The 27,216-nt window shown below is 43.7% G+C and overlaps 1 protein-coding gene across 1 annotated transcript in view; it reads right to left on the bottom strand.

Annotated features, from left to right (window-relative positions):
- The window catches only part of atp10a (ATPase phospholipid transporting 10A), a 197,512-nt gene extending 173,849 nt beyond the window's left edge, over positions 1-23,663 (bottom strand). Inside the window, exons 1-2 of the mRNA XM_067985794.1 lie at positions 23,347-23,663; positions 18,208-18,402 (exon numbers count right to left, since the gene is read on the bottom strand). Coding sequence (XP_067841895.1) covers positions 18,208-18,402; positions 23,347-23,615 — 464 coding nt within the window. The 5' untranslated portion in view covers positions 23,616-23,663. The remainder of the gene's footprint in view (positions 1-18,207; positions 18,403-23,346) is intronic.
- Positions 23,664-27,216: the final 3,553 nt, after the last annotated feature.

The raw sequence follows: 27,216 nt of genomic DNA, 5'->3' as shown, positions 1-27,216 counted from the left end.
AGTTTTGCACGCAGAGAAAAATATATCTCTAGTCTTAGCGCACAGCAGAATGTTACAGGTATCAGCTGGAGATGTTGTGGCAGAATGTAACAGACGGCTTTTGTTTTAGTTAGACAGAATCAAAATCAAAACTGCAAAATGCAGCCAATGTGGTGTAAAACAGACTGAGATCCCCAGCTCGTGCTGACTTCTATCCTACACTCCACAGGGGCCAATCCCTGACTTCCGCCCAGAATGGCCACGAAGTCGGTGGAGGGGCCGCGCCGCCTGGCCAATCTTGCCGATGAGAGGCCCGAGCCATTCTGAAGACTGAGCCTCCTTTATGTGCCACCGTCAAGCTGCGGGCACTATACGGGCAACCCCGCTGTGGCTCGCCGATGGTGAGATGCCGATGGTGAAATCAGTCAGCTCCCACGCTGAGCCGGCCAGCAGTTCGGGTCTTGGAGAGTGGGGAAGGTGATCCTGGGGAGGAAAGCTCAGTCGAGGCCTCCTAGGCTGCTGATTTACTGATCTTTGGGGCTCTTCTGCCCCAGTAACTGGCCAGCTGCCTCTTCTGATGCTGCAGCGGGAATCCCACTGTACATCTTCAATGACCCCTCCAACCCAAGGAAATGGGTTGGTGTTGGGGCAGAGCTGGAGAGAAGGGAAAGAAGACCCACCTCGCTGGCACTCCGCTCCGCAAAAGAGAATCCAGCACTGGGAATCAAAGAGATGTGAATGGGAGACCACAGGATTCAGTGATGTGAATGAGAGACTAGAAATCAGAGTGATGTGAGCAGGATGCCAGGGCTGGGACTATCCTCTTCGAGGCTGAATGCCAGCAGGATGGGACTTCTGCCAGCCCCTCTGATGCTGCTGTAACCCCGGCCCATTTCCCTGCATCAGGAAACCATCTAATGTGCATGGTGGGCTCCCAATAGGATTCCCACCGCACAGAGGGAGCCCATCACTGGTTCTCAGGGAAGTTCTGGCGGTGTTGCAGTGGGACTGCAGGTGCAGCATCTGAAGAGGCGGAGGTGGAATTAAAAGGCCAGAAGCACACTCTGCAAATGGCAGCAGCTACAACCTGGTAGGCCTTGGCAGAGAGTGAGGCCTACATAGCTGGAGCAACCCAGGACCACAAGGCAGCCCCTAGCTGCAGCAATAAGTGGGAGGGTCAGGAAGGAAATCCTTCAGCCACCTCGGCCTCACTCACTCCTTGCCACCATTTGTATGAAATGGGCAGGAAAGGGAAGTATCGCTCGGGACTGTGAGGTACAGCCCGAATTTTCCGTCATTCTCCGTCGTGATCCCACTCCAGGATTGTGAAGATAAAATCCCAGCACAGGAGTCAAAAGAGGTCAAGCAGAAGACCAGGGGGGTTAAATTGGATAATCTCTGAAAACGGGCGCTGGGATCGCCGTGTGCGATTAACCCCCGCCCGTTGGTTGCGATGCAGGCAGCACGTAACATTCGTGCCTGATGATTTGAATGATTGTTGCGTGCAGCCAGCGCTACCTCCGCTGTTGATTGGCTGCACGCACCAGCAGGGGCCCTTGATATCAGGAGTGGCTCGCGTTACTTAAAGGCAGCCTGCACCTTTTAAAGGGGAGGTGCATAGTGGCTGCGAGAAGTGGTGGGAGTCATTTCAAAACTGAATCTGTGCTGTGATACTTTGAAGAATGGCTGCGCCTGCGAGAGAGCATGCATCAAGGTTCTCTGATGATGTACCAGAGGCCTAAGTGCAAGAGATGGAGAAAAGGAGGGGCATCCTGTCTCCACAGGAGGGCAGGAGGCCTTCCAGACATCTGCTAAATAGCAGTGGAAGGAAGTATCGGAAGAGGTAAATGCCAGGAGCATAGCTCCAAGAACATGGACGCAGCGCAGGAAGAAGTTCAATGATTTAACATGAGTTGTCAAGGTGAGTGAGTTCACATTTCAAGTGGCATATCCTACCAACTGCACCAAAAGCCTCATCCACTGCTCAATGCATTACAACCCCATTACCCACCTACCAACAATCTCTTTAAATCAATACTCAACCATTCAAATCAGATGCTTCATCTCACCCTCACACTTTATCACTGTTGAAAGCCACACACCCACAAGGTTATGCACACTGGCAGCTATTCATCCATGACAGTCACATCACCCAAACATCTTGCAGGACACTCTTCCCTCTTTCTTGCAGGAGAAGGTGGCGCATAACAGGAGGCAGCAGGAAAGAACTGGAGGAGGACAAGCGTGCCTACACCTTTTAACCCCTATGGAGGAGATAGTGCTGGCCATCATGGGAAGGGACATCGCGGAGGCCCTGGCCACTGGTGGTGCTGGAGGTGTCAATGATGAGGGTCACTGCATACCTAATCCTCCTTCTCACTTCCCACTTCTCCCTCAGCCCACAATCTCTTCTGACTCACGTGCTGCAGATGGTGTAAGCATGCACGTCTTACTTTCTCCCCTCTCCTCACCACAATTCAACCCAACCCGTGTCCCTTTGTCATTTCAGTCACCCAAGAACTGGAACCTTCCCCGTCAGAGGAGGCAGAGGAAGAAGACAGTGATGATGAAGAGACACCGTCACTTGATCTTACGTTCCAGCTCAGAGACTACACTGTGCGTATTTTAGAGGCTAGGATAGAGGAGCGATCTGCTAGTGGTGAGACATCGGGCACAACTGCGCAGGAGCCAGGGCGGGGGGAAAGGATACCGCAGGTGCCAGCTAACCAGAGGGCGAGGTCACACACCAGTTCTGCTGCAGAGGAGTCAGATGAGGACTTTGATGGGCCAGGCTACAGAAGAAGGCTGAAGGATGTACACAGCCAAATTCTTGGTGCACTGGAATGCTTGCCAGAAAGCCTGCGCGCAATGTCAAGGAGCATGGAGGAGTCCAGCTCCAACTTGGCACAGGGCTTTGCACAGAGCTTGGAGCCCATCCTTTCCCACATGGAATGGTTGGTCACCTCCATCAGCACATCTGTGGAACCCACCATGATGCATGTCTGATGACCAATGTCACAGCTTCCATTGCAGTACAAACATCTGCCATCAAAGGTGTGACTGCTGCCTTGGAAGCTCAGACTGCTGCTATCGTAGTTTTGGGTTCGACTGTGGAATGGGGCTTCCAGGGCATCACAGCAGTCCAGCAATCTGTTCTCCAATAGATCACCAGGATTACTGAGGCGCTGGCCCGGGAGAGTAGCAGTGCTGCCATGGAAGACAAACCTGCTGTCCTCTCTCAGGAGGACAGCATTCCTGCTCCCACTTCTGCCATAAGAACGTAAGAACATAAGAAATAGGAGCAGGAGTAGGCCATATGGCCTCTCGACCCTGCTCCGCCATTCAATAATCATGGCTGATCTCCAACCTCAACTCCACTTTCCTATCTGATCCCCATATCCCTTGATTCCCTAGAGTCCAAAAATCTATCTATCTGAGCCTTGAATATACTCAACGACTGAGCATCCACAGCCCTCTGGGGTAGAGAATTCCAAAGATTCACAACCCTCTGAGTGAAGAAATTCCTCCTCATCTCAGTCTTAAATGGCTGACCCCTTATCCTGAGACTATGCCCCCTAGTTCTAGACTCTCCAGTCAGGGAAAACAACCTCTCAGCATCTATCCTGTCAAGCCCCCTCAGAATTTTATATGTTTCAATGAGATCACCTTTCATTCTTCTAAACTCCAGAGAATATAGGCCCATTCTACTCAACCTCTCCTCACAGGACAACCCTCTCATCCCAGGAATCAATCTAGTGAACCTTCGTTGCACCCCCTCTAAGGCAAGTATATCCTTCCTTAGATAAGGAGACCAAAACTGTACACAGTACTCCAGGTGAAGTCTCACCAAAGCCCTGTACAATTGTAGTAAGACTTCATTACTCTTGTACTCCAACCCCCTTGCAATAAAAGCCAACATGCCATTTGTCTTCCGAATTGCTTGCTGTACCTGAGTGCTAACTTTTTGTGTTTCTTGTACATGGACACCCAAATCTCTCTGAACACCAACATTTAATAGTTTCTCCCCATTTAAAAAATATTCTGTTCTTCCTACCAAAATGAATAACCTCATATTCCATCTGCCACCTTGTTGCCTGCTCACTTAACCTGTCTGTATCCCTTTGTAGACTCCTTGTGTCCTCCTCACAGCTTACTTTCCCACCTAGCTTTGTATCATCAGCAAACTTGGATACATTACACTTAGTCCCTTCATCTAAGTCATTAATATAGATTGTAAATAGCTGAGGTCCAAGCACTGATCCTTGCGGCACTCCATTAGTTACAACCTGCCAACCTGAAAATGACCCATTTATCCCTACTCTCAGTTTTTTGTCCGTTAACCAATCTTCTATCCATACTAATATATTACCCCCAACCCCATGAGCCCTTATCTTGCGTGACAACCTGCCACACCGCCAATGCCCTTGCTGTTGCCTGTCAGCCAGCCCAGACTGCTGCAGCCCAGGTCGAGATGGACTGAAGCAGGGTCCTCTCGGCCGAGCTGCTCGAGGTCACCCTCCAAGGCCATCTGCACTCTCCTCGATTGAAGGTCAGCAGCCTTCCACCACTCATGCTCCAGCCATTGGGGAAGCACCTTGTAGGAGCACTAGGAAAGGTAAAGGCACACGAATGACAGGTGTTAAGGGAATTCACAAGGGCGAATAGTCTCAGTTTGTTTGCATCATTTCATATATTAATTTATAAACGTGCATTTGAATTTGCCTTTGGTGGTGGTTTTATTTCTGCGATGAGCTGAGGGGGGAACCAATGTGTAATCATAAGGAGGATGATTTGATGGTTATGGGAGAGAGCAGCCCAGAGAAAGCCCGGGAAACCCCCCCCCCCACAAGCCGCCCAGCGGCCCGGTATAAAGGAACAGCAGAGAGAGAGAGAGAGCAGCCCAGAGAAAGCCGGGGCATCTCTCCCCAGTGGCCCGGTATAAAGGAACAGCGGAGAGAGAGAGAAGCCCAAAGAAAGCCGGGGCATCTCTCCCCAGCGGCCTGGTATAAAGGAACAGTAGAGAGAGAGAGAGCAGCCCAGAGAAAGCTAGGGCATCTCTCCCCAGTGGCCCGGTATAAAGCCATGATGTGGAGATGCCGGTGATGGACTGGGGATGACAATTGTAAACAATTTTACAACACCAAGTTATAGTCCAACAAATTTATTTTAAATTCCACAAGCTTTCGGAGGCTTCCTCCTTCCTCAGGTGGTGTGGACCACCTTAGGAAGGAGGAAGCCTCCGAAAGCTTGTGGAATTTAAAATAAATTTGTTGGACTATAACTTGGTGTTGTAAAATTGTTTACAACCGGTATAAAGCAGCAGCGGAGCGGTGAGTCTGAAACAGACAGAGAAAAAAAAATCAAAAAGTGACGTCACAAAGCAAGGCAGAATAAGTTACAGATAAATATTTCGTTTTTTGGTTCAGTTGGTGGTTAGTGTTAAGTTAGTGTGAGTATTTAGTTTAGTGTTGTTGGTGGTTAGTGTAAGTGGCTGCAGGGGAGTGGTTTAAACTAAAAACCTATGACTTGCTAATGCTTATTAAATTAATAACTTAAACTAGATAAATTAATTAGTCTAAAAAAATCTCAAAATAAACCAAGTGAAGTAATTACATAAAAACGTTAAGTAAATAAATAAAACAAGGTTAGATGGGGATGGCAGGGCAGGTGGTGTGCCATAACTGCAGCATGTGGGAGTTTGTGGAGAGCAGCGTGATCCCAGGCAACCACATCTGCAGTGAGTGTCTGCAGCTCGAGGACCTTCGGCTCAGAGTTGTTGAACTGGAGTCTGAGCTGCAGACAGTCCGATGCATCAGGGAGGGGGAGAGTTACCTGGACACTTTGACCCAGGAGGCAGTCACACCCCTTAGGTTAGATAATGGTTTAGATTTAGTTAATGGACAGGAGGATGTGACTGCGAGCCAGGCAGGTAAGGGGACCCCAGATGCAGTGGTGGAGGAGCCTCAGCCTTTGCCCTTGTCCAACAGGTACGAGGTACTTGCTACCTGCGTGGATGAGAACAAAGATTGCAGGGAGGATGGGCAAATTGACCATGGCACCGTGGTACAAGAGGCCATTCAAGTGGGGGGAGCGAAAAGGAATGTGGTAGTGTTAGGGTATAACATAGTCAAGGGGATAGATACTGTTCTCTGCAACCACGACCGGGAGTCCCGAAGGCTGTGTTGCCTGCCCAGTGCCAGGGTGAAGGACATCTCCTCGTGGCTGAAGAAGAACTTGAAACAGGAGAGGGAGAATCCAGTTGTCGTGGTCCACGTAGGAACCAACAACATAGGTAGCACTAGGAATCAGGGTCTGCTGAGGGAGTTTGCAGAGCTAGGGTCCAAATTAAAAAGCAGAACCTCAAAGATAATAATCTCTGGATTACTACCTGAGCCACACACAAATTGGCATAGGGTCAAATAGATTAAATGGTTAAATATGTGACTGAAAGAGTGGTGTGGGAAGCAAGGGTTTCAATTCATGGGGCACTGACACCAGTACTGGAGAAAGAGGGAGCTGTTCTGTTGGGACTTGCTCCACTTAGACCAGGCTGGGACCAGTGTCCTGGCGAATGGAATAACTAGGGCGGTACGTAAGAGGGGGGGAGGGTTCAGGTAAGGGTAAATTTATAAGTCTAAAGAGAAAAGTCAGGGCTGTAGAACAGAGTAGTAATTTGGGTAAAAACAAGCAGAGTGTATCAGGAAGGGACAGAGAGTTTAACAAAGGTATAGGGCATTAGTGACTAAGGTCACATCAGGGAAAATAGTAAAAAGTTAAAATTAAAGGCGCTATATCTTAATGCACAAAGCATTTGTAACAAGATAAATGAATTAATGACACAAATAGAGATAAATGGGTTTGATCTATTGGCCATTACTGAGATGTGGTTGCAGGGTGACCAAGGTTAGGAACTAAATATTTCAGGGCACTTGACTTTTAGAAAAGATAGGCAAAATGGAAAAGGAGGGGTCGGGGGTGGTGTGGGGTGGGGGTTGTAGCCCTGATAATAAAGGATGAGATAAAAACAGTAGTGAGAAAGGATCTTAGCTCAGAAAATCAGGATATATAATCAGTATGGGTGGAGCTAAGAAATAACAAGGGGCAGAAAGCCTTGTTTACAGGCCCTCTAACAGTAGTTATAGTGTTGGACAGAGTATAAATCAGGAAATTTAACAAGGGTAATGCAATAATTGTGGGGAACTTTAATCTTCATATAGACTTGGAAACCAAATTGGCAAAAATATTTTGGAGGAAGAGTTCATGGACTGCATTCGAGACAGTTTTCTAGAACAATATGTCGAGGAACCAACTAGGGATCTAGTATTGTGTAATGAGACAGGCTTAATTAGTAATCTTATAGCTAAGGACCCTCTGGGGTAGAGTGATCATAATACGATAGAATTTCATATTCTGTTTGAGAGAGATGTAGTTAAGTCCGAAACTAGGGTCTTAAATTTAAACAAAACCAATTACAGCCAATTAAGCCCTCAATGAGGGGTGAGTTGGCTAAGGTAGATTGGGAAACTAGATTAAAAGATATGACAGTATATAAGCAAAGGTGAACATTTAAAGAAATAATTCATAATTCTCAACGAATATACATTCCCTTGTGGAATAAAAACTCCACCGGAAAAGTGATCCAACAGTGGCTAACTAGAGAAGTTAAGGATAGTATTAGATTAAAAGAAGAGGCTTACAATGTTGCCAAAAAGAGTAGTAAGCCTGAGGATTGGGAGAGTATTAGAAATCAGGCAGGCACATGGGAACAACACCACCTGCATGTTCCCCTCCAAGTCACACACCATCCCGACTTGGAAATATATTGCCGTTCCTTCATCGTCACTGGGTCAAAATCCTGGAACTCCCTTCCTAACAGCACTGTGGGAGAACCTTCATCACACAGACTGCAGCGGTTCAAGAAGGCGGCTCACCACCACCTTCTCAAGACAATTAGGGATGGGCAATAAATGCCGGCCTCGCCAGCGACGCCCACATCCCATGAACGAATAAAAAGAAAATCAGCAAATGATGACCAAGAAATTGATAAAAAGGAAGAAAATTGAATATGAGAGTAAACTAGCAAGAAATATAAAAACAGATTGTAAGAGCTTCTACAAGTATGTAAAAAGTAGCAAAAGTAAACATGGGTCCCTTGGAGTCAGAGGCAGGAGAAATTATAATGGGGAATAAGGAAATGGCAGGGACGTTAAACAAAGATTTTGTATCTGTCCTCACAGTAGAAAACACAAAAAATATACCCGAAATATTGGGAACCAAGGGTCTAATCAGAGTGAAGAACTTAAAGTAATTAAGATTAGTAAAGAAAAAGTACTGGAGAAACTAATGGGACTAAAAACCGATAAATCTCCTGGATCTGATGACTTATATCCAAAGGTTTTAAAAGAGGTGGCTGCAGAGATAGTGGATGCATTGGTTTTGACCTTCCAGAATTCCCTAGATTCTAGAACAGTCACCGTGGATTGGAAGGTAGCAAATGTTATTCAAGAAAGGAGGAAGAGAGAAAACTGGGAACTATAGGCCAGTTAGCCAGTCAGTAGGGAAAATGCTAGAATCTATTATTAAGGGCGTAGTAACAGGGCACCTAGAAAATCATAATATGATTAGGCAGAGTCAACATGGTTTTATGAAAGGGAAATCGTGTTTGACAAGTCTATTAAAGTTTTTGAATGTGTAACTAGCAGGATAGATAAGGGGAAACCAGTGGATGTAGTATAATTGGATTTTCAAAAGGCATTCGATAAGGTGCCACACAAGAAGTTGTTACACCAGATTAGGGCTCATGGGATTGGGGATAATATATTACCACGGATTGAGGATTGGTTAACGGACAGAAAACAGAGAGTAGTAATAAATGGGTCATTTTCTGGTTGGCAGGTTGTAACTAGTGGGGTGCCACAAGGATCAGCGCTTGGGCCTCAGATTTTCAATATATATCAATGACTTAGATGAGGGGACCGAGTGTGATGTATCCAAGTTGGCTCACGATACAAAGCTAGGTGGGAAAGTAAACTGTGAGGAGGACGCAAAAAGTCTGCAAAAGGATATAGACAGGTTAAGTGAATGGGCGAGAAGTTGAAAGATGGAGTATAATGTGGGGAAATGTGAAATTATCCACTTTGGTAGGGAGAATTGAAAAGCAGAATATTTTTTAAAAGGTGAGAGAGTAAGAAAGGCTGGTATTCAGTGGGATTTGGGTGTCCTCGTACAAGAAACACAAAACATTAACATCCAGGTACAGGAAGCAATTAGGAAAGCAAAAGGTATGTTAGCCTTTATTGCAAGGGGGTTGGCGTTTAAGAGTAAGGAGGTCTTGCTGCAATTATATAGGGCTCTGGTGAGACCACACCTGGAGTACTGTGTACAGATTTGGTCGCCTTACCTAAGGAAAGATATATTTGCCATAGAGGGGGTGCAACAAAGGTTCATTAGATTGATTCCTGGGATGAGAGGGTTGTCCTATGAGGAGAGATTGAGTAAAATGGGCCTATATTCTCTTGAGTTTAGAAGAATAAAAGATGATCTCATTGAAACGCATAAAATTCTTAGAGGGCTTGACAGGGTAGATGCTGAGAGGCTGTTTCTGCTGCTGGAGAGTCTAGAATTATGGGTCAGCGTTCAAGATAAGAGGTCGGCCACTTAGGACTGAGATGAGGAAAAATTTCTTCACTCAGAGGGTTGTGAATCTTTGGAATTCTCTGCGCCAGAGGGCTGTGGATGCTCAGTCATTAAGTACATTCAAGATTGAGATTGATAGATTTTTGGATGCTAACGGAATCAAAGGTTATGGGGATGGGGCAGGAAATTGGAGTTGATGTAGGAGATCAGCCATGATCTTATTGAATGGTGGAGCAGGCTTGAGGGGCCGTATGGCCTATTCCTGCTCCTATTTCTTATGTTCGTATGTTCTTATGAAAGATAAGGAGTGTGGGACTGTTGGTGAATGGAGAGGTGACGTTGAGGTTACTGGTATTGCTCATTAATAATCTGATCATGCAGAGCCCTGGCAGAAAGGGCCTGTCTATATTGTAGCCTCCCTTCCTCTTCCTCCACGTCCTGTTGTACTTCCTCCTCTTGCTCATGCTCCGCAGGTTCTCACCTGATAGGCGGTGGCAAGTGCCTGGTTGTGCAGCATGCAGCCTACAATGATAACTCTTGATACCCACTCAGCTGAGTACTGCAGAGCTCCTCCAGAGTGGTCCAGGCAACAGAAGCGTTGCTTGAGGATGCCTATGGTGTGCTCTATGATGTTCCATGTTGCAGCATGGCTTTCGTTGTAGGGCTGCTGTGCACGTTTGCGTGCATTCCGGATCAGAGTCATGAGGGATTTCATAAGGGGACAACCTTTGTTGCACAGTAGTCAGCCTTTGACTTGCTGTGTTGGTTGAAATATAAGTGGAATAGAGGATTGCCACAGGATGAAGGAAAAATGACTGCTGCTAGGATAGGGGGCATTCACCTGCATGATGCGTTGTGTGTAGTCGCATAACAGCTGCACTTTGAGGGAGTGGAATCCTGTTCTGTTCATGAATATGGCCGAGGTCAGATGTGGAGCATGCATGGCAATATGTGTGCAGTCAATGGCACCCTGCACCATGGGGAAGCCTACAATGCGAGCAAACCCTCGTGTTCACTCATGCTGCTTGTCTCTGGCAAGAGGGAATGAGATGAATCTGTTTCTGAGTGCGTACAGTGTTTCAGTGACCTCCCCTATACAACAGTGAACTGCAAACTGAGAGATGTTGTTTATATCGACAGCAGCAGCCTGAAAGGAGCCAGAGCCGTAAAAATTAAGCGCATGGTTACCTTGACAGCCACAGGCAATGCTGCCCTTGCCCTGCTTTGAGGCTGCAGTTGTGGCTGCAGCAGTTGACAAATTTCAGTCACGACCTCTTTAGTGAACTACAGCCATCTGATGCACTGGTCGTCGCTGAAGTTGAGGTAAGAGAATTGGTCCCTGAAGACCCTCCTTGGATAGGGCCTCCTGCTGAGTGCCCTGCTCCTCCTCCTCCTCCTCCTCCCTCTTCTAGCAGCTTGTCCTGCTCTGCGTGTCCTCTCTTCATTCTCCCAGTCATGTTCAATTTCCAGAGGAAGCCCTGGCAGACCACCCATGTCTGGAAACAACATTTTTCAGCACTATATTTTAAATGCCACTAAAAATACTGCAAGACCAGCCAGACCATTCTTTATAGAATATTGAAACATTAGCCAAGTAGAGGAAACTTCCAAAAGCACAATTGCACCAGCAGCCAGTGTAAATAATCCAGCAACTAACCTGTGAGTATTTCATGATCCCTTTTAAATAGCGCTGGTGGGGGAGGAGGGCGGCCTTCATGCCGTTTAAGTCCTGATCAGCTGTGCCAGTTTAAGACAGGACGTTGGCTGGAGTGTGGAGTTCCAAAATGTCACTGGCTGCTTCAAATCAGCATTGCACACTGATTCACGTCATCATCTCCCTACTCTACATGCTGCCAGCGCTCGTTAGGTGTGCATGTGCAAACCGCTCGACCAAGAAGGCGTCCTGTGCACTTCACGTCGGAAGCATGCGCGCGCATCCCGGATGCCATTTTCGGGGCTTAGGTGTCCGCGTAGCGCCTACAAAACGGACGCTGCATGGCCCAATTTCGCCCCCCAGGAGTCAGAGAGGTGCGAGCAGGAGAACTGCAGTCAGAGAGATGTGAATGGGAACATCGGTTTAATGTGAGCAAGGGATCGGGAGTCACAGCTATGTACGTGAGAGATAGGCAGTCAGGAACAGAGTGGAAGACAGCCACTGGGGAGTAAGAACAGAAGGGGAGCTGGAGGGAGCCACGAATGCATCTTCTCCAAGAGTATTTAGGGTAACTCACACAGACTGGGGATCATGAATGGGATTTTCCTGGTCTGTATGACTCACTGGATAAAGATGCTGAGCCAACGGGGGAAGTGTAACTATTATTTTCAAGTAATTAATCCTGTTGAGAATTCAGAATGCACAGCGACATCAGCAGAAAAAGGCACACTATACACTGCAGATTGCTACAGTACATTAGTAATAATGACCTCCAGAAATAATGGTTTCATGTTTGAAATCAACAATTATTGAGGAAAATTCCGCACTTATTGTACTTTTTTTAAGTCAGGAGTTCAATAATAAATGAATACAATTACCCCCAAAAAGCAGCTCAGCAAATTGAAACGCCCCCCAGAAACTGCAAACAGAGCTGGTAATGAGAATGAATGCAGCTCTCACTATAATAAATTATTTGTCTGGCTTTCAAACTGAAATAATAATGAGGTCCATTGTAGTTAAAATGTCCCATTTTACTGCAAACCTGTAATATGTACCTGGGATTAAGTGTTTAAAATTACAGTGCTAAAAAATTATGTTTGCTGATGAAACAACTGTTATTTTGTGCAAGAAAAGACAACTGCAATAAGCACAATTGTTACATGAATTTGACCCTGAGGATTGCTGGGAGTGCTGTGAGTTGGAGAATTTGCACTGACGTACTAACAGGCAAATCACAGCCTCCTCATAGCCCAGTGTCTGCTCCAGCAACCTTGGTACCGCAAGTGGTAGTTAACTCCACATATGAACTTGTGCATGCAAGAGACAAATGTCCAGGTGACAACATTGTCCTCTAGAGTTCATTTCAGGAAGGGAAAAAAGTGTGTGAAGCTCTGCCAGTGATATTCCATATGAACTTTCTGGATTTATAGAGAACGTTAGGTAGAAGCTGCAGCAGTTCCTGACACAAACGCGCGTGACCTGGCTTAAATGCCAAAAAATGTCTTTGGGTGCTGCTCTATTTGTAATATAATAGAGGACTAAGAGGGAACCATAAGGAAAAAGAAAGAAAGAAAAACTTGCGTTTATATAGCGTCTTTCATGACCTCAGGCCATCCCAAAGCGATATACAGCCAATGAAGTGTAGTCACTGTTGTAATGTAGGAAACATGGCAGCCAATTTACGCACAACAAACTCCCACAATCAGCAATGTGATAATGACCACATAATCTGTTTTAATGGTGTTGGTCAGAACACTGGGGTAACTCCCCTGCTCTTCTTAGAATAGTGACATGGGATCATTTATGTCCACCTGAGAGGACAGACAGGGCCTCGTTTTAACATCTCTTGGATGTTATACACAGTGGACTTTGTATGGCATGTATCGAGCCTTGTTCATTAATTCATTGGTCTGCATGGTTTGGAGCATGGAGCCTGTGAGATAATTTTCCAGCTTTGGGCTCGAAGAGGCATTGATCTAAAGTTTCCATTCTTCCAAAGAAAACAAACCCGACTTCCTTAATGCTTCCTTATAACTTGAATTCCTGCTACGCAGATTCATCTTTGTTGCTTGCCTCTGTATCCTCTCAAGGGCAATAATATCCTTCCTACGATTAGGAGATTAGAACTGCTCAGATGGCTCTTACAGCAAGAGATGAATTATCCATGCCACTTCCCTCACCGGGTGGATAGAAGTTTTGTAGAACAATGAGGCTCCGGATATTTTCGAGGATTCTCAAGTAATGTATTAAAGGAGCCATTCACCTGCAGTGACTCTGTACTGTATCCACATCTGAACCAATGAGAGGTCTCCAATAATATATCTGGGCTTTACCGCTAATTCCTTGAGATGAAGTCGGAATCGCTTTTTTACTGCAGTATTGTGGCCATTTCTGTGGCAAACTGAACAAATTGAGCCCTGAAATGTCATCAGCGGGCAAAGGTCAACAAAGTTCCTAGGGCCTGCATCCTTAAAGTAGCAGGATGCTAGCTGGGCAGGGGGAGAAAGAAAGAAAGAAAGATCTGTATTTATATAGCGTCTTTCATAACCTTGGGGCATCCCAAAACGCTTTACAGCCAATTAAATACTCTTTGAAGTGTAGCCGCTATTGTAATGTAGGAAATGCGGCAGCCAATTTGCACACTGCAAAGTCCCACAAACAGAAATGTGATAATGATCAGATAATTTGTTTAAGTTAGGTTGGTTGAGGGATAACTGTTGGCCAGGACACTGGGGAGAACTTATCAGCTCTTCTTCAAAATAGTGCAATGGGAACTTTTATGTCCACCTAAGAGGGCAAACGGGGCCTCAGTTTAACATCTCATCCGAAAGACAGCACCTCTGACAATGTAGCACTCCCTCAGTGCTGCACTGAAGTATCAGCCTAGATTTTTGTGCTCAAGTCTTTGGAGTGGGACTATGAACCCATAACCTTCTCTCTCAGAGGTGAGAGTACTACCCACTGAGCCATGGCCAACACCTAAGAGAACAGAGAGGTGAAGAAGTAATTGATGGAGGACAGTCTTGTTGTATAGAAACGTGCCACTAGTTATCCAATTATAGAGCAGCACTAAACAGTGACTGGAAATGTTTAGACTGACTCATTCACCTAGCTGAAGGTGGACAAGCAATTTCTTTAAGGAACGAGACATGTACGACAGGACAGGACCACACAGAGCACAGTACTGCACTTTATTTTACTGTTTACCACAGTGTACAGGGATATAGCCCATTTTGATTTCTTGAGTTCAGTTCTTAACTATATCTCAAAGTATGTTGTTTTACAGAGATGAAGTTGTTTTATAATTATTTTTATCATATCAGTGTTTATGGACTCTTTGGGGTTCAGTCGCCGTTCCTTCATCGTCGCTGGGTCAAAATCCTGGAAATCCCTTCCTAACAGCTCTGTGGGAGAACCTTCACCACACGGACTGCAGCGGTTCAAGAAGGCAGCTCACCACCACCTTCTCAAGGGCAATTAGGGATGGACAATAAATGCTGGCCTGGCCAGCGACGCCCACATCCCATGAACGAACAAAAAAAAAAGTTCTTGAGTGTCCCAAGTCTGAGACTGTAATGTATTTCAATGTAGATCATTTCTGGCTGGCCTGCCCCTTTAAAAACAGCAGAATGCATGTACAATCTGGCTGGCCTGCCCCTTTAAAAACAACAGCATACATATACAACCTGGCAGGACTGCTCCCTTAAAAACAAGAGTGTGTATATACAATCTTTTTTTTTATTCATTCATGGGATGTGGGTGTCGCTGGCAAGGCCAGCATTTATTGCCCATCTCTAATTGCCCTTGAGAAGGTGGTGGTGAGCCGCCTTCTTGAATCGCTGCAGTCCGTGTGGTGACGGTTCTCCCACAATGCTGTTAGGAAGGGAGTTCCAGGATTTTGACCCAGCGACGATGAAGGAACGGCGATATATTTCCAAGTCGGGATGGTGTGTGACTTGGAGGGGAACGTGCAGGTGGTAGTGTTCCCATGTACCTGCTGCCCTTTTCCTTCTAGGTAGTAGAGGTCGCGGGTTTGGGAGGTGCTGTTGAAGAAACCTTGGCAAGTTGCTGCAGTATATCTTGTAGATGGTACACACTACAGCCATGGTGCGCCAGTGGTGAAGGGAGTAAATGTTTAGGGTGGTGGATGGGGTGCCAATCAAACGGGCTGCTTTGTCCTGGATGGTGTCTAGCTTCTTGAGTGTTGTTGGAGCTGCACTCATCCAGGCAAGTGGAGAGTATTCCATCACGCTCCTGACTTATGCCTTGTAGATGGTGAAAAGGCTTTGGGGAGTCAGGAGGTGAGTCACTCGCCACAGAATACCCAGCCTCTGACCTGCTCTTGTAGCCACAGTATTTATATGGCTGGTCCAATTAAGTTTCTGGTCAATGGTGACGCCCAGGATGTTGATGGTGGGGGATTCGGCGATGGTAATGCCATTGAATGTCAAGGGGAGGTGGTTAGACTCTCTCTTGTCGGAGATGGTTATTGCCTGGCACTTGTCTGACATGAATGTTACTTGCTACTTATGAGCCCAAGCCTGGATGTTGTCCAGGTCTTGCTGCATGTGGGCACGGACTGCTTCATTATCTGAGGGGTTGCGAATGGAACTGAACACTGTGCAATCATCAGCGAACATCCCCACTTCTGACCTTATGATGAAGGGAAGGTCATTGATGAAGTAGCTGAAGATGGTTGGGTCTCGGACACTGCCCTGAGGAACTCCTGCAGCAATGTCCTGGGGCTGATTATTGCCTGCTCGTGAGTGCAGCCGATCAACAACGCAGATAGCGCTGGCTGCACCCAGGAATCATTCAAATCATCAGGCAGCACGAATGTTATGTGTTGCCTGCATCGCAACCAACAGGCGCAGGTTAATCCTGCACCACGATCCCAGCGCCCGTTTTCGGGGGTTATCCAATATATCCCCTGATATCCTTTAAGTAGAAATTTTGGTAAAAAAAAAATCTAATTAATTAGTAAATGGCAGTCATGTCTTTTTCTGGTTGATGTCCTGGAGAGGCGGGTAAGGAAAGTCACATCTGATCGCAATCTATTTGGTTTCTGTGATTACTGCATACCGATTAGCTATTACATGTTTATTTTTTCTAGCAGTTGTGTGTATCATGGGAGGGGTAAGGGAAGAGAAGGGGGAAGAGGGCGGGACTGATGCATTTCTATTACTTGCAATCTGGGGAAACTTGTACTGACCTGCATGCTCATCATTTGACATTTGGATTCAAATAAACTTCTAATGGGTCATTTTACGAAATTGCACTTAGGACTCGGAGTTCAGCCCGCTGGGATCACGTGTCGCGAATTTGGGCGCTGAGGTTAGCGGGTCCTGCAAGATTTTCTAACCATTATGAATTTTAGTCGCAAGAGGTGTCAGTTTCTCTCAGCTCGTAGCATTCCCTCCTCTGAGTTAGAAGGTTGTGGGTTTAAATCCCATCTCCAGTAACTGAAGCATATGATCTAGCTTGACACTTTGGTGCAGTGCTGAGAGAGTACTGCATCAGATTAAATGTTTAACCGAGGCTCTGTCTACCTGTTCACGTGGATGTGAAAGATACAACGGGGCAGAAATTGCTCGGAGTGGTGAACCAACAGTGCTCGCCACTCCATAGATTTATACTAACCCACTAACATACCGCGGTCTTTACTGGGGGCACTTCCTCGAATAAGAAGCGGAGACAAGCCCAGCATTAGCTCCAATGAAGCTAGGACCCGTGGGAGAAGCGAGAGGATCATTCTCTCCCCTCGACCCATCAGATTGCAGCATTTTTGACAAGCTGCGAATCTGTTTCAAATGTGAAAACCAGGAAGTGAAACATTAAAATCATTGCAAAAACAGTTATAGACAGTGGAAAAAAGAGAGTAAGAAATAAAAGGGACAGAAGGGAAAAGTAAAAAAACATTTAATAGCCAAAACTATTAAAATAACAAGAAAGGAGACTCCACATTTTTAAAAATTAATTTTTAGTTGTTTGGCAGTTAATAAGACTTACAACGCTGTCAAAACTTAGTTTAGTCCTGGTATTTTTAAGCGTGCCTGTTTTGTGGCGATATTACTTACTTTCCAGCTGGGCAGATGAGCAAATTGGAGCTGGTTCAATGATTCAACTGATTGCAGCATGCGATGTCACTTTAATTCGAAGCTCTCATATCGCTGGTGAACCAGGAGGAGCAAGTTCCAGATTTCCGCGTTTCACTGCACATGTGCGAACGCCGGAACTTGCTCCTCGATTTCGCCACTAACAATGGTGAGCATTGTTGAGCTCACCATTATTTTCTGAGTGATTTCTGCCCCCATGTTATTATTTGAAGAAGAGCAGGGGAGATCTCCCAATGTCCTGGGCATGCTGGTGCCCTGGCCAATATCTATCGCCAAACCAAAACAGATTGACTGGTCATTTATTTCTTGTGCTGTTTGTGCGACCTTGCAGTGCACAAATTTGTTGCGTCATCTGTCTACATAACAGCAGTGACTGCAGTTCAAAATTAATGAATTGGCTGTGAAGTGTTTTGGGATGTCCTCAGGAGGTGCTATAAAAATACAACATTTTTCCTTTTTAGTCCCTGAAGTCAAACCTCAAAAAAATGTTGAAGAGAAGGGATTATAAAATGGAACCTTTAACATTCGGAGGTCAAAAACAATAATGAAATATATCAGCAGCTATGTTATCCAGAAACACTTCTAAAAGAACGCGACTAATTTAGGAACTCTGTCAGCCTTTTCATGTTAAAGGCCATTTATTAAAACATAACTGTAATGGAAAGAGCTGCTTAGTGTTATGTTGGCAGATAAATAATTATAAGTTTTCTGATGAAAAAGTTTGCATTGAGAAACTGAATTTATTATTTAATTATTGATAAATTCCTGAAAATATCTCTTGTGTTATGGTGCCCAAGCTCTGTAATAATTGTAGCAAGATACCTGTCCAATACTTCTGTGGTTAGATGGTTGAGTGCTCTGTCAAATCTGTATCGCCGATAGTCTTCAATAGCATCTTTAAATGCGACCAAACCCAGAACTATAACTAATGGGATCATGGTGATTTCCTTTCTGAATGCTTCGACAACAGGGATCCAATTCAAAAGAACCAAAAACAAAAAGTAGACATTGGCACACCTGTGAACATAAGGATAAAGGAAGAAATAAATAAAATATTTGGAATATTTAAGTCATGGTTACTTTTAGTTAAAATAATTAGCAACTTAAATTGAAACAGGGGGGATTACGCAGGTTAATAAGGCCATAAAAAAGCAAACCAAGCACTGGGGTTCATTTCTAGAGGGAATTGAAAAGCAGAGAAGTTATGTTAAACTTGTATAGAACCTTGGTTAGAGCACACGTGGAGTACTGTGAACAGTTCCTGTCTCCATATTATAAAAAGGATATGGAGGCACTGGAACAGGTGCAAATAAGATTTACTAGGATGATACAAGAACTGAGAGGTTATATCTATCAGGAAAGATTGAGCAGGCTGGGGCTCTTTTCTCTAGAAAAGAGAAGACTGAGGGGTGATTTGATAGAGGTCTACATGAAAGAGTTTGATAGGGTAGACGTAGAGAGAATGTTTCCATTTATGGGAGAGACCAGAACTAGGGGCCATAAATATAAGATAGTCACTAATAAATCCAATAAGGAATTCAGGAGAAGCTTCTTTACTCGGAGAGTGGTTAGAATGTGGAACTTGCTACCACGAGGAATAGTTGAGGTGACTAGTATAGATGCATTTAAGGGGAAGCTAGATGAACACATGAGGGAGAAAGAAATAGAAGGATATGCTGATAGAGTTAGATGAAGTAGGGAGGGAGGAGGCTCGTGTGGAGCATAAACACCAGTTTGGACCTGTCGGGCCAAATGGCCTGTTTTTGTGCTGTACATTCTATGTAATTCTAAGTAATGATTCTACCCAATTTTCAGCAATTGGCACTATTGAACGTTGGTTTGCTGTCCTCCATTGACAACATCCTCAAGCTCCCCAGTCCAGTCGCATGTCCGTGAGTCTCGGCAAGGTAAGTTTTACTGGCTGCACGCGAAGTCTCGTTGGCGGTGTGGACCTTGCAAAGTTTACCCTAACGTATTCTTCTGAAATTCTTCTCTCCAAAATTTCAGCAGAAGTGTTAACTCATTTATTTTAAATAGGCTAATGGCTCTGCTGAAATAGCAGAGTGACTTCAGACAAATGCACTAAGCGTTTGTATGCTATTATCTCGCAGCACAATTTCAAGCATCAAAAGTTTTAGCTGATTTCTGCTGACAGGTAAAGTTGATCATCCCATGGTTTATTGATCATATGATATTGAATTCCAAATTCTTATTGACACCCAACTAGCCTCAAAATCTCACTGAAAGAACAAAGGCAATTACAGAGTGCGATAAAATGAGATTTACGTAGCCCACTGATGCACAGCTTGGAGCATTAGCCATGTTAACAACTACATTTTAGAGACCTCTAGTGGCTGTGGTGGAAATGTTACGAGCTCAGCAACTTTTAATCTGCATTGTGGGTATCAATAAAATATAATGGGGCATATTTTCCTCCATTCGTCAGGTGAGTATAAAATGGATTCCACTACTTTATAGTCAAGCTGATCTTTTCACCAATATTAACAAATGTAAAGAAGATATACACCAGCATGTCAGTTACAGGAAAGTACCATTGCATTGGAAATGTCAGATCAAATAGGTTTGCAATGTTGGACTAATGATAAAAAGAAATCTCGCTGCATTATTTTTCATCCTAGCAATGGATGGTAACTAACTCTTCTGGTATTGTAATTCTGTTGCAGTTAAATTAAACAAGATATTCATGTATATAGTTTATTCCAAAATGCTCTGCTTTAGTTCCACTTTATAATATTTAATCTTCAAAACTTACATAATGTCATAGTTTACATACATTAATCCCTTTGGTGAACAAACCCAGACGAAACTTTGAACAAAGTGTAAGCTGATTAGTGGCGCCTATACGATCAGCCATGATCATTTTGAATGGTGCAGCAGGCCCGAAGGACTGAATGGCCTACTCATGCTCCTATTTTCTATGTTTCTATGTTTCTATACCCCTGTTTGTGCTTTGATGATTACCTTTAAGCGATACAATCCCACGTGTGCGGCAGTTTGCAAATTAAATGCAAGTAATATGGGTGCAATTCAGTAGGAATTTCAAAAGAATAAGAGGCGAAATAGAATGGCAGAGTGAAATAAAAGGCCTTGGTGAGGGTGCAGAGAAGATTTACTAGAATGGTACCAGGGATGAGGGACTTCAGTTATGTGGAGAGACTGGAGAAGCTGGGGTTGTTCTCCTTGGAGCAGAGAAGGTTAAGGGGAGATTTAATAGAGGTGTTCAAAATTATGAAGAATTTTGATAGAGTAGATAGGGATAAATTGTTTCCACTGGCAGAACAGCCGATAACCAGAGGACACAGAATTAAGATAATTGGCAAAAAATCGGGGGAAGATGAGGAGAAATTTCTTTACGCAGTGTATTGTCATGATCTAGAATGCACTACCTGAAAGGGTGGTGGAAGCAGATTCAATAGTAACTGTCAGAAGGGAATTGGATAAATATTTGAAGAGGAAAGATTTGCAGGGGAGTGGGACTAATTGGATAGCTCTTTCAATGAGCCAGCACAGGCAAGATGGACTGAATGGCCTCTTTCTGCGCTATAAGATTCTATGATTCTAGTTATGTTGCACCTATCAACTTGACGTTGGTTCAATTTAAGTATTGGAAGACAGCAGTAATGTTCACTGCCTTGCTCCCATCACTCTGTGTTCAGATTGCGGTATTTAGTTGTGAACGTTCATTTTGTTGCTCCATTTCTAAATATTTTTGTTCCACTTGTGTAGTGAATCCCATTCTTCTATTGTTGACAGTAAATCAATGATGATGTGGAGACCTTGAACGTAATTTTGACATTGGGTGATAGTATAAAACGTGCGATATCGATTAGTCCGCCCATTATACACCTCTCCCATTAATGGAAATGAAAATCGGAAGAGCTGCATAACGAGCGGCTGAATCAATATCACCTATTTTACACTATCACCCAAAGTCAAAATTACCCCGTAAGAGCACCAATACATTTTTGAGGGCTTGCTCATTCTTATCAAGTTGTGCATTTTAAAATGGACATTCAGTGCTTCAAAAGTTCATTTTCACAGCATGTGATTCTATATCTAGTAGATTGGCCAGTGAACTGTTTGCTCAGAATGGCCGTCAGCTGATTTATACACAACAGACTCTTTGGGGGTAATTTTAACCTAACCCGCCCAGCGAGGAACTGATGGAATTGGTTCGGCCACCCGTTTTACAACCTGCCCGATTTTACATTCCATTGAAGTCAGTTTCCTGCTGGGGGGGGGGTGGTGGTTTGGGGGCGGGGGTTGGGGTTGGGTTAGGTTAAAATGACCCCCTTTGTCCAGTTAAACTAATTCTAAATTCACTCAATACTGCCTTTTGGTAATCATACCAACTCTGTAGTATCTTAAGTAAACTCCAATTGGTTTCATGGGTCCAAATAACAGCTTTGGCTGTTCTTTCATCTGAAAAGGCTGCGCTGCTTTGCACTAAAGATACTGACCACTGGTCTATGCTGATTCGAGGCAGGAGGACAGTAGGGATGCAACAGTTGGACTCAGTGCCCTTTGGCTAAGGAGGTGAAAAATCAATCAGGATTCCTGATTGCTAATGTTATTCAGTAGCTCCTGTTTGAAAGTGCACGAGTAAACATTGGTTGACGACAGGATCAGGCTTAAATGATATGGTTCCCATGATCAAACAGCCTACCGGCCCTCGCTGTCCAGGCTCACATATTAAAAATGATCACTTGGGTAAGATACCAAATGGCTGAGTACTGTGGAACCATAACCCACGCACGAGTTAATACCTTCAGGAGAGCGGGAGAGGGGAGACAATTGGAGGGGAAAATAACTAGTTCCAAATTCATTCAATCCTGTCATTTTATAATCAGATCAATTCTCTGGTGCTATAAGTAGACTTTAACTAACTTTATTTGGTCCAAGTAATAGTCTTTGTATTCAAGTTGGTATTCTTTTTACGCAGTGAGAGGTTATGATCTGGAACGTACTGCCTGAAAGGGTGGTGGAGGCACAATCAATCGTGGCTTTGAAAAGGGAATTGGATAAGTACTTGAAAGAAAAAAAATTGTAGGGCTACGTGGAAAGGGCGGGGAAGTGGGACTAGCTGGATTGCTCTTGTGGAGAGCCGGCACAGACTCGATGGGCCGAATGGCCTCCTTCTGTGCTGTAACCATTCTTTGATTCTATGATTCTTCAGGCCGGAATCTGTGGCAACCTTTTGGGTTGTGTTGACCAACCTTATAATTTCAGAAGAGTCCCCAGTGCTGTCTTGATCATCAGACTGGTACTGGGCCTGCCCTAATGCATCATCAGGCAGCCATAGTGTGCCTTCTAGCTGTCACAGGACTTTCAACTAGCAGGCAGGCAGTTAAAGCTGAGGAGCTGCCAGTCCAGGCAGACCACAAGGCAACTGCAAATGACTCTCGATGTGTTGTAGCTGCTCACATCACTGAAAGCTTTGACCAGCCCTCTAAACATCGATATTGGTCCTTTTGATATTCAAACAAAGCCATGATACAACTCAGATACAATCGTTCTATTAGTCCAAATTAGCCCCTGGGCAAGGTGAAATGTGATGGTTGCATATTTTATTACTGAGCATTTAAAAAAAAGACGAAGGTGAAGTAAGAAATGAGAAGTGACTGGTTATCTAAATTTAAGATGATTTCTATCTAATCAAGATGAGCAGGAGAATTGCCTAATGGGTTATTATAGGATGCATTTTGCTATAAACCACTGATAAGAACCATTCAAGCTTATTGAAGTATGTGAAAATGACTCCTGTATAAGTTGGGCTTTTCAACAATTCCATTTTGTTGTTTTAAATTAAGATCATGTTTGTAACCGGCATTGGTCAGACCTTTTGTAAAAGTAAGCTGGCTGCAAAAGGAAAGAGCATGATAACAGGAGAGACCAGATTGTTGGAACATCGTCTGAAAACCAGTGAAAACAAAAACACACCTGTGAAACTGCTCGTACAAATTCCTGGGAATAAAGCTCAACAGGGTGTATTTAGTGGTACAGATTTTATTCCCACGATAAGGTCTTGGAGATCCAAAATGGCTGTCTTTATTGGAATTGTGATTTGGGATCACAATTCTGTGTTCATGTACTCCATTCTCAAGTCTTGTATAGCCTCGTGTTTTGAAGAGGTTTCTCCAGACTCTGTAACAGATATTTCTTACAGCAGAAATTCTGGAGCAATTGGTTCTTTCATGTCTGGTTGCCATGGTGACGGTTTCATGTAGCAATAATCATATGCTCTCAGTGCCAGCAAAGCTGTTCTGGAGGAAAAAGAAAAAAAATTACAGAATAATGAAGATGACATTTAATTTTCTCATCTAAAAATAGCTTCCTTTATCACAGTGCATTTCAAAAAATGTTTTCACAAGATAAATATGGATGAGGAAAGCCCAATTGGCCCCATTTTACCTCATCTATTCCGCTCCCACCCTCCCCCCAACCCAATTATAATGTTCAACTGTTTCTTAAACGTTTCCAAGATTTGGTCTCCCCTACCCGGTAAGGGCCTTGGGTTGTTTTTACTACGTTAAAGGCGCTATATAAATGCAAGTTGTTGTTGTCGGTAGACCATTTTACGTGCTGAGCATTCTAACTGTGAAAAAGAACTTGCTGACATTCGACCTACATTTATTTTTCACTCATTTAAATCCTGTCCTTGTCCTACTGTCATTTTAGCTGCAGAGATTTTCAAAACTTGAAATCCTGAGCATGGATTTCTATCCATTGTTTAACTCAGTTATGAATTTTGACTGCATTTTTTAAACGTCAGACACATTCAGCTGAAGGCTTCCTGAAAAAAAAACACCAGTAGGACGAGAGAAGGGAATGTCCTTTTTTGCAATTAGTGTCGCCCAGTGCCAGGGAATCCGGCTCAGCCAGTGTTACTGCAAGAAGCCTGTCTCCTTTTCAAGTCACAATGCTATGATCTTTCAAAGTGATTTGGTATAGCACATCACACGGTAAATCCTGCATCTTTCCACATCTACTGTGTGTAGCATGATTTGCTGCCTGAACACAGCAATTTTGCAAGGCCACCAATGTGCTTCTCTTACACATATGGCCATAGACAAATGAACAGCGGTGGAAATCACCAGTTTCCGAGCAATAAGAAAACACTTAGGGTAACAAATCACTCGTCCTAACTGCTATTAGATGCTGAGCATCAAACAGTCCACGCAAAATCCTTCTCTTCAATTTTAAAGGGGTTGCAAGACATCAAGATAAAGTCTCTTTTCTCAAAAAAAAACAAATTAAAAATTGATGTACGGGGTCAATTTGCTTAAAGGAAAGAGAGTGAAGTGACTGGATCTTCAGATTTGCGGCAGGATTTCTCAGTGCCTCTTCAGGCCCTTGGGCCAAGTTTTGCTAAGAAAGTTAGAGATATTCACCAGTTAACATTCCGATCAGATCTTCCCAGATTTGCACAGATACAGCTCTGCTGTTATACAGCATAAATCTGAATTTCATAGTAATGCAATATAGCTGCAGCTTCATGTATCTTTCAATGAAGAATTGGACTCGATTAGCATTATTACAGCAACGGAACAAAGCCTTGCAGGTTTCTTCAACCAAAACAAATATTTTAAATTACAAAACGCTGTTAAATACTGTAAAATGTTGGCTGGAAATAGGTTACGTTAAAAAAAATAGCAGCATTAATTCAGCAAGATTGCTTTATTTTGTGTTGTGCACCATATGGAACATGCTTCCAGCAGGTGGTGCACTTTTCCACTGCAAAACTCTCATTTTTATATATTATACATGTATTCCGCCTAATCCCTTGCTCAATAGTGCTGGAAGGATTCTTGTTCCTCAATCATAGAAGAATGAAACAATTTATATACTGCTGGACTAAGGTCCTCTTTAAGTGGTGTGCTGTTGGACTAATACCTTGATTCAAGGGTCTGATAGCATCGTGGTTATGTTACTGGACTAGTAATCCAGTAGGTTTGGACTAATAATCCAGAGAAAACGAGTACAAATCCCACCAGGGCACTTTGAGATCTCAAAAAGCTGGTCTCAATAAAAGTGACCATGAAACTGTCAGATTGTCGTAAAAAGCCAACTAATGTCCTTCAGGGAAGGAAACCCGCCGTCCTTACACGGTCTGGCCTATATGTGAATCCAGTCTTGCACCAACGTGCCTTTTGAAGTGGCCTAGCAAGGACTATTATAGCTGAAAGAGAAATGAGACTTTCATCCCATTTGTCTGGATTGGATTTGAATCCAGGTCCCAGAGTTGAGAGGACCATCTCCACTCAGTCATGCAATTGCCTTTTCTGTGACACTCTTACTGTAATAGTACTATAATGGTTGGACAAATTCCCAAAGCACTGCTGAAAATAGCTACATATACAGTGAACAATCTGTTAAACAAATTAAAGCAGACAGTATCCAGTGGATTGCAAACCGCCCACCTGTACAAAGGTTTCTTTCCAACTGGTTTATGTATCATTTGTTCTTTAGTTATTTTTCTCTCCAGTGCAAGTACATTTCTTGCTGATTCTTATGTTTCCTTTATATTTCATTCTACATTGTTATAGCAATCCTACTTTTCAATGACAATCCTGGTTTTCTGTCTGTGGGCAGAGAGAGTTAGCAATCTCTTCTGTAGGATTTCTCTTTAATTTCCATCTTGCTTTCTCTCAATCGTTTCCATTTCTTTTTGCAACTCCTTTGTTCCTTTAATAAATTTAATTTATTTCAATTTATTTTGCCATCGTGCCTCAGCCCTTTTTGCTACTGCCATTCATCCGTGATTTCATGATTTCCAGAGGGATTCTGACAGAGACCACAGAATGCAAAATTGAAAAGGGAGCATATCCTTGTGTAGCGGCCGTATTAAAACGTAATTATACTCTTACACTTTTACACTCCCACGGGGTCACAGAGCTGGAAGTGTAAACCAGCCCCATGACAAATTAAAATGTAATGTTTTGCGAGCTGTAAGTCTGTGGTAATTGCAAAAATTTAGAGTATATGTAGTAGGGTAACAATCACTGTGCTCTCTGCTGAATAACTTATACAAATGAGACTGCTGAATAACAAATCTATTTGACAGACTGTACACCTGACTTATGGTAAATATGCTACACATTATTACAACCTGTCTTTTTTAAAACAATAACATTAGGGGGTAAAAGAAATCTAGCACCTTTCACGACGTCAGGATGTCTCAAAGGGCTTTCCAACCAATTAAATACTTTTGAAGTGTAGCCACTGTTGTAATGTAGGAAATACGGCAGCCAATTTGTGTACAGCAAGGTCCCACAAACAACAACGAGTTAATAACCAGATCATCTGTTTTAGTGATGTTGGTTGAGGGAGAAATATTGGCCAGAACACTTCAATGGAAAGTAAAATCGAGTGGGGTATAAAACAGGGGTCCGATCCAATCCTGTTGGTTTCTCGCTAAGCGGGTTAGGTTAAATATTACCCCATTTTGTTTCAAAGAGAGCTGATGACATCGCTGAGGACATAGACATGGAAGGATTTCTGAGCCTGACGTTATAGAAACTGCTACTGATGCAGTTCACCATCTGTAACGTCTCATTAAAATGACTGTCGCATTTCTCCTTTGATTCCAAGTGGGGACCAAGCCAACAAAAACAAATTGGATGATTTAACTATTTGCCGATAAACCTGGTGATGCAAAAAAAAAACTGGACAAAGCTGCTTTAAAAAGTCAACTTGCTATCAGAAAATTCATTGGTTGTTTTCTCACCTCAGACAACATCAGCAGAATAAAAAATAGCCAACGGAAAAAAACCCATGGCGGCTGCCATCTTTCCTCCAGTCCTTAACAAG

The sequence above is a fragment of the Heptranchias perlo genome, chromosome 6 (assembly GCF_035084215.1).
Source record: "Heptranchias perlo isolate sHepPer1 chromosome 6, sHepPer1.hap1, whole genome shotgun sequence".
Classification (NCBI taxonomy): domain Eukaryota; kingdom Metazoa; phylum Chordata; class Chondrichthyes; order Hexanchiformes; family Hexanchidae; genus Heptranchias; species Heptranchias perlo.
Note: the sequence above shows the minus strand (reverse complement) of the source record. Positions and strands in the feature narration are given on the sequence as shown.